Source organism: Haliotis rufescens, unplaced genomic scaffold (genome assembly GCF_023055435.1).
Source record: "Haliotis rufescens isolate VD_foot unplaced genomic scaffold, xgHalRufe1.0.p SCAF_4, whole genome shotgun sequence".
NCBI lineage: Eukaryota > Metazoa > Mollusca > Gastropoda > Lepetellida > Haliotidae > Haliotis > Haliotis rufescens.
In genome coordinates, this window is record NW_025964112.1 from 21,268,125 (window position 1) to 21,277,235 (window position 9,111).

The window sequence follows — 9,111 nt, forward strand, 5'->3', positions numbered from 1 at the left end:
CACAAGGTCAATTCTTAAATGAATGGATCACTAACAATCAGTGCTGACAGCAGTGACACAAGCTGTTTGCAAAAACTACAAGCAGGGAATGTTCACAAAGAGTCATATTTCCAGGAAACATGAAGTCAGAAGTATTGTATGTTGACACAGTCACAGTAGGAATTTAAATTGGCAACTGCTACTTGAAACAATCTCCAGAACTTCTACATGACTTCATTTCTGCATCATGCGCTTCTTGACCATCCTTATCCTTGCACAAAGCATACAATAGCAGTAAGATCACACTGCCTCCCTGGTGCTTTGTGCTTAGGAGCTACACAACAGAGGCAACAAAAGGCAAAACCAAAACAGATTTCACAGGATTTTATTCAAAATATTTTATTAAAAATGTTCCATATTCCATAAAACATTCATACATTTATATAAAATGTTACAGGGATAAAAAGTAGAACCACTATGTATTGTATATACAAGCATATGGCTGTGCCTGTTGCCAGTGTACATGGGGTAAAAATAGTGCTCAAAATTATCATGGTTACTTTCCTATGCTGCCAACATGGCCAATAGTTATCTAGATTTTATAACAATAATTGTCATTGACATACAACTTTATATGACCAAACTACATGTATTATCAAAATTTATTGTGATGTTGAAATTGGAGGCACACTATTTGTCAAATGTATTTTGCCTTTAAACGATCACTTCATCAACAGTAAATTATTACGTCTGTTTACATAAAACCTATGCTAGAGTCCAATGTCTAAAAGGTCTGACAAAAAGTCATTGCTTTCCTGTGAGTTATTTCATCCAGTAACTAGCAAAGTGAGAGCATGTTTATGAAAACTATGAAAACTATATACATTCTAATGATCATGAAAATGCTAATTAAAATGATTACAAATGCAGAAATCTATGTACAGGAATGATTGTGAACTTTCATCACTAATTACATGATATACACTCCCTGTATAAAAATAATATTCACATCAATATCTCAATCAACAACATATCTATCAAGATATAAAATCCTTTTTTTGTAATTCTGAAAATGAGGGAAAGTAACTTTGTTTTTTGTTGCATTTAACATTATGCTGGATACACAGTATGGGTATGTACAAAGATGTTCCACCCAGCACAGGAAGGACCTGGAGAAACTGGTACTTTAATTCTACATGAGGGCAAAACAATAAGCAGACATGAAAATGAGATGTATTGTTAATGTCCACATATCATGTAGACAGAGGGAATAACTGGTTATCATAAACATCCCTGTACATGTCTTAAGGTGGATTAAAAAAATACATTCTAATAGAACCAGAGGCAAGATTTTCACTTGAAGACTGGCTTGACTGCAGTAAAACCCAGTCACGACATTCACCTGATGTAGAACATTACCAAGTTGTGGGCTATATCTGTGTTATACTCCATCTGTTCATTATTTATATATATATATATTGATGACAGTTAACAATCATGTAACTATGTAAGTATAAAACCACTCGTCAAGTCAGACTCGGATAGCTTATATCATTTCAATATTTTGAGGCAATATTTGGGTAAAATATAATCACACCTTTGATTATCTTTCCCTTTCAAAGTGCTTCTCATCTCTAATGGAAGATGATTGTCACCAGACATTTCACCCAAACTGAATGCTGGTCAGGATTTGAGTGCAATTAAGAATTTTGAATCTTCAGCCTAAACAAGTTAAACACAATTTTAAACTCATACTAATGAAAAGAGAGGAGTATTGAGAAGGGGCTGCTGGAAAAGCACAGTATTTGATAATAAAGAACACGAATGACTTTGAGAATGGGGGTTAGAAACACTAAAGTCTGTATGTGTCATTGTCAGGAATTGCCTTCTGTTTTTTCGCTGATTCAAAATAATTATTCAGGAGGAATGGTAAACCGTGTCTATGAAAATGAATTTGGACTTTGGGCATCAAATATCCAAATTATACAACATGGGGGAACGATGGCAAGATATTTTGTGTGTCTGTTATTCTGAACACAAAATGGATCACCATGGAAACCGTGAGAAGTGTTGCGCTGGCTTTTATGCTTGATGCATCCAACTGAAACAAAACAAAAAAGTTTACTGAGAATGTTACTGACAGAACTGATAGTTTCAGTCTCAACGGCCTTATCTGATAGATTCTCATTCTGAATCCTTCAGCAGTTTTGGTGTATTCTGCAGCAAAAGTCTAAAAGCTCCATGTTACTCACAGATCTTGCCAGTGCACAGATTGTTCATGTTTCGATGGTTATGCATAACATAAACAGTCATTTGCCTCATAATATAAATGTGAATCACAGTTATCTTCTTATTAAAACCAGCTAATCAAATATCTGCCTGGGAGGGGCAAGAGACACCATGGAATAATATTTTAACTACCGTATTCGACGTAATAAGTGCCTAGGCACTCTCAAAATTAGAAATAGAAAAAAAAAACAGAGTTGAAAGATCATAAATTTCATGGTTTATGCTTACAGCCTGAAATGTTTATATACGACAGATATTTTTTTCCAGAATTTAATTGCCCATAATTAAGGGTGCATATAACACACGAGTGCGTATTGAAAACAAACAAATAAGTCTTGTGTACATTCATCAATCAGAATGGGTGCTAATTGGGATTGTTCACTAGCCAATATATTAGCAAATATCGCGGTGGGCACTTATTACGTCGAATACGGTAGTCAAATTACAGCTTACTTTCCAATCCTTACATGTGCATATTTAATATTAACAGTGTTCAAGAGTCTTTCAGTTACCACAGGGTCAGACAATCCAGCACCATCAGCAGCCCCTAAGCCACTGTTTGGGTACACGGACATACTATATTATCAGCTAGGGGACACATTGTGAGCAACTGATCCTCATTCTTGCCAGCTGGTATGACAAGCATGGGTTATTGGGGATGTTTAACTGATGTTTGACATGTTTGAGTTGAACATGATTGAAAAACGTAATTATGATGAATCTATGTGGTACTTACTGTTGTGTAGTAATTGCATCTGTCACCCTGGCAACACTCCACACACTCCCAGTCCCTGTACCAGTCTCTCATGCAGGTCAGTCCAAGCCGACGCTGCTCCATTGCACAGAAATTGGAGGAGTTGCAGCTCTTGTAAACATGGTGAATCTTTACACTACGCGGTGTCCAGAATTCAGGTGCTGAAAACACAGAAATAAACGGCTTAAAATGACTAATGTCTGACACATGTAGACTAATATTTACTGGCCAGACAAATTAGTTTATCGGTGGACTGACACAAGGACCCAGTGAATTTGTACATTCAGAAAAATCCCCGAAAAGTACATTCTCAGTACATGGTGAAAGACAATTCCAATCTTTTCAGTATGCCTAGAGGTTAAACATTCATTCTGCTCTGTGTCGTTGCCAGGTAACATCCAGAAGAAATACAAATTGGAAATTGGCGCTAATAATTCACTTTGCTGGTATTGCATATCCTGTGGGATGCAAAAATGTATGGTTGTTGAATCATTAAATTTATTATTTACATTTACCATACCAGGACGCCCTAGTCATCAGTGACTATTAAGACCTACCATGCCAGTGCACCCTGGTCATCAATGACTATTAAGACCTATCATGCCAGTACACCTTGGTCATCAGTGACTATTAAGACCTACCATGCCAGTGCACCCTGGTCATCAATGACTATTAAGACCTACCATGTCAGTGCACCCTGGTCATCAGTGACTATTAAGACCTACCATGTCAGTACACCTTGGTCATCACTGACTATTAAGACCTACCATGCCAGTGCACCCTGGTCATCAATGACTATTAAGACCTATCATGCCAGTACACCTTGGTCATCACTGACTATTAAGACCTACCATGTCAGTGCACCCTGGTCATCACTGACTATTAAGACCTACCATGCCAGTGCACCCTGGTCATCAATGACTATTAAGACCTACCACGTCAGTACACCTTGGTCATCACTGACTATTAAGACCTACCATGCCAGTGCACCCTGGTCATCAATGACTATTAAGACCTACCACGTCAGTACACCCTGGTCATCACTGACTATTAAGACCTACCACGCCAGTACACCCTGGTCATCACTGACTATTAAGACCTACCATGCCAGTGCACCCTGGTCATCAATGACTATTAAGACCTACCATGTCAGTGCACCCTGGTCATCAGTGACTATTAAGACCTATCATGTCAGTACACCCTGGTTGTCACTGACTATTAAGACCTACCACGTCAGTACACCCTGGTCATCACTGACTATTAAGACCTACCATGCCAGTGCACCCTGGTCATCAATGACTATTAAGACCTACCATGTCAGTGCACCCTGGTCATCAGTGACTATTAAGACCTACCATGTCAGTACACCCTGGTTGTCACTGACTATTAAGACCTACCATACCAGGACTCCCTGGTCATCACCGACTATTAAGACCTACCATGCCAGTGCACCCTGGTCATCAATGACTATTAAGACCTACCATGTCAGTGCACCCTGGTCTTCAGTGACTATTAAGACCTATTATGTCAGTACACCCTGGTTGTCACTGACTATTAAGACCTACCATGTCAGTGCACCTTGGTCATCACTGACTATTAAGACCTACCACATCAGTGCACCTTGGTCATCAGTGACTATTAAGACCTACCATGCCAGTGCACCCTGGTCATGCATGTGTCCTGGTTCTCTCGGCACTGGATGGTGGTCTTCACACACTTGTCTCGATTGTCTCCCTGATTCTCACACACGTAACACTCAAGCGCCAAACCTGGGGGTCACAAAACATGGCACTGATCAGCAGATACTCATACTGTTGCAATTACTGTCATCACATGTCCATCAGAGAAGTGCTTTGTAGATGGAGTTCCTTCACTTTCAAAACTAGATGTTCTTTTATATCACCATTCAGATGTATTGGTAACCATGGTAACAAACAAATTCTGCATACTGATAATAGAAGACCCACAAGGCCCTGTATATTACCTGATCTGTTTGGAATATTTTATTAGATGAGACCATGTTAAACAATGTTAGATATGGTAAAGCAGAATAGGTAAACAGCCACAACTGTACATGAACATGATGAAGGTAAAAGAAATAAAAGCTTTCTTCACAAAGGCATCCATGTTCATCAACATGGCTAACAATAAAATGATACATAGAAAACTGGCTATGCCATGTACATGATGAATCCCAAGTAAACCTTCGTAACAGCAGCCATGGCTCTTTTGCCAGCCACAACTGTACATGAAGGTCAGAAGTATTAGGCAAAGGGGGTATGTGAAGGTCCAACCTTCCAAGGATGTAGCCGGTTTAAAAATCAAAACATGTTACATAAGTACTGAATTTAGTTCGACACAGCACATACTGCATATTATTAGATTTCGTAACAATCCATGCAGAAATAGCTGAGCAGCCAATGAGTGAAATGAGATGACCATGGTCATGTCATGGTGGCAGGCACCAAACATCCTAAGTCAGGATCATAATACAGTTGTTTCAGCTTCATTAACCCAGAGGTTTTGGCATGTTCAGAGGTGATGTAAAAAATGCTGCAACTAGATAAATGGGGGTATGAACAAAGGTAGCTGGGTCAAAATCAAAATATGAAGAAAATGCATGCAATTATTGTAATCTGCAAAGCACATTCTTACTGCAAAGAATGAATGTTGGTTTTGGAGGAAGTCAGTGGAGGAAGTCAGTGGAGGAAGCAGAGTAACCTTCTTTCCGACTTCTTTCCAATAAAAAATATTTTCAAGGTATTTCACCCAAAGATGCAAATTGACATTTCTTTTCATAAATCCAAGGAAATAGGAAATTCTTATATTTTATACATATTTCAATTATGAATCATTATGTTTGTAAGGACCATTGATGCTAACTACTACAAATGTAATAGGGCTTGAAACAAGAACTAAACAGGTGAATAACATGATTAAAAACAAACCCAATCTCAGTGTAAGTATGATTATACACCACTTTTAGCAATATTCTTGCAATATCATGACACCAGAAATCCCATTGCACATGTTGCATGGAATAACTTAGTCAGGTTCTTTCGGGTTAGCAGTAACTAAGTGAAAGATCAAATCTACTGAACAAAAGAGCCAAATACAAAAGTGTTCCTCACAAACATGGAAAAATGCAACATAGCTGGACATCAGGCCGGGAGCTGGACAATCCACACCCACGGAGATCAGTATCTTTTTATTTGGGCGGACATTTCCACAAATGTTGGTTAACCCATACCATGGCCTATACCCATGTATGAAAATTATTGTGATTTGAAACATGTTTTGCTTCTATCATTGTGTCTATTGTTATCTGTAGCAATGATCCTGAAATGATATTTGACAATGTAGATGCTCTGGTGACCAAAGTGTTATGAAACAATAGCTACAATTATGAAGAATCCATTTAGTGCTCCCAATCGCTTGTGAATAGTGTCAGTTCTACCACACAACAATGATTAAACAGGTTTTAAATTAAGACAATGTTTGTTTTGTGCAACACATTTGACGGAAAACCGGTATGGGTTATCCAAATGTATGTACGAATCGTTTAGATACGTGTACAGGGCATCTAGATATGTGTACAGGGCATCTAGATATGTGTACAGGGCATCTAGATGTGTGTACAGGGCATCTAGATATGTGTACAGGGCATCTACATTTGTGTACAGGGCATCTAGATTTGTGTACAGGGCATCTAGGTATGTGTACAGGGCATCTAGATTTGTGTACAGGGCATCTAGATTTGTGTACAGGGCATTTAGATTTGTGTACAGGGCATCTAGATATGTGTACAGGGCATCTAGGCATGTGTACAGGGCATCTAGGCATGTGTACAGGGCATCTAGATTTGTGTACAGGGCATCTAGGTATGTGTACAGGGCATCTAGATTTGTGTACAGGGCATCTAGGTATGTGTACGGGGCATCTAGATCTGTGTACAGGGCATCTAGATCTGTGTACAGGGCATCTAGGTATGAGTACAGGGCATCTAGTTTTGTGTACAGGGCATCTAAATTTGTGTACAGGGCATCTAGGTATGTGTACAGGGCATCTAGATGTGTGTACAGGGCATCTAGATTTGTGTACAGGGCATCTAGATTTGTGTATGAGTCAGCCAAACAAAGTATGAATGCACCAAATTTTTGTTGATTACGAATCTGTCTGGTATCCATCCTGCCAATACAGCTAGGCCCTCTCTCCCACTGACATACCGTATTCGATGTAATAAGCGCCCCGCTCTAAAAAGCACCCACGGCGATATTTGCTAATACAATGGCTAGTGAACAATCCCAATTAGCACCCCTACCGATTGAACAATGTACACAAGACCTATTTATTCGTGTATAATACGCACTCGTGTGTAATATGCACCCTCAATTATGGGCAATTAAATTCTAGAAAAATATATCTGTCGTATATAAACATTTCAGTCTGTCAGCATAAACCACGAAATTTACCTTGTTTTCATTTCCACAAAAATAATATTCTAATAAGAGCCCCCTATTTCTAATTTTGAGAGCACCCTGGGCGCTTATTACGTCGAATACGGTGGCTTTGGCTCACTAACCTATGTATATACATTGATATAGTCTATAGCGCTGCCCATGTTCATAGCTCAGGAGAGGAAATATATAGCTTACATGCATACATGATAGAGCAATCACGATTATTTACACCTAAACAAAACGTCAACAACTGTTAACCTGTCATTGAGAATTGTTACTTTCAAATTTCATGCACACAATTCTGAGGGTATTCCTCTTATGATCGTTCACACTCACCTACTCAATGAAATACCGGAAGTATTTGCTGGTGAATATTACATGCTTGGGTACCATTAATGTTAACATACACTAAATATTGAATATGACTTAACAAAATCAAACACATTAAAGTATCGTTCGTAATCTGGACATCATAATGAAATCAAACGCTAGCTAATGTGTCAATCTGTCGTTTGCGTTTGAAAAGAGAATCATAAAACTCACCAGGCCGCCATTTTGGTCATTTATAAACAGGTAAACATTCGCAGGTAAAATCATGAATACCTGAGACAATAATTCAAACTAACACAAGTTTCGCAAAACAATCACTTACTTGCACTAAACAAGCCTAGAAGGCAGTACACTGTTGTTAAAGAATCCATCTAAACCATATATATATTGTCCCTCCAGGTCACCGACAAACGTACAGGTAACCTGTATAACACCTTAAATAAATGGAGACTCTCGTTTTGGATATTCTAACTAAAGGGAGGCAACTGTTACTAAAGTAAAATTTGTACAGGTGCGTCGTTGACATACCTCTGACTCAATGTACTACTCATGTGACAACAATTAACATTGAAAACAGTTTGGCGGCAAAAATATTTATATAAAAAGACACATTAACATCAGTGGCATTTATTTAATTTTCTTTTTAACTGATTATATAATTGTTTCATATATTTCCATTTGAATCTGGCATTTTGAATTGATGATGGCATAAAATATGCGATATCTAAACCGCACGAAGAATACTAAGAAACTTTGTTAGAAGTCGTTTTACCAAATATATGTATATTTTTACGGACGTGTGGTTGTTGTCATTTGAATTTGTGATATCAGTGACGCACATGGGCAATCTGGGGTAGGCCTGATCCCCAGTAGCCCATACATGTCATACGTGTCGACTAGCAGGAATCGAAAGGTCAGGCATCGTGACTTGGTTGATAGATAGTGTGTCACCGCGCCCAATTGGCATGAACAGATGCTCATGCTTTCAGTCACTGGGTTTCTTGCCAGACTCGATTTGTTTCAGGCCGCCGTGTTATTGCCGGAATAGAGCTGAAACCGCGTTAAACAACATTTATTTACCCGATATCTGTGAATATTTCGTTATATAATTTCTTAATTTATATCAACAGCTTAAATTGTTAGTTAGTTTGGGATATCAACAATACATTTCTCGTTATCATAAATGATATTGATATCTGGAATTGTTAATGCAATGATATTTCTCTTTGTGGGTCCACAAAATATATATTGATCAATACAATAATTACAGGGATCAAATACGTACATTTTACACGTATA

General features: G+C 38.3%; 1 protein-coding gene across 1 annotated transcript; it reads right to left on the reverse strand.

Annotated features, from left to right (window-relative positions):
- Positions 1-348: 348 nt before the first annotated feature.
- Positions 349-8,286, reverse strand: LOC124132150. Its single transcript, XM_046495874.2, has 4 exons — positions 8,135-8,286; positions 4,672-4,791; positions 3,005-3,183; positions 349-2,080 (listed from the first exon to the last, which is right to left on the reverse strand). Exons 1-4 carry the CDS (start codon positions 8,181-8,183, stop codon positions 1,961-1,963), a joined length of 468 nt encoding a protein of 155 aa, XP_046351830.2. The 5' UTR covers positions 8,184-8,286; the 3' UTR covers positions 349-1,960.
- Positions 8,287-9,111: the final 825 nt, after the last annotated feature.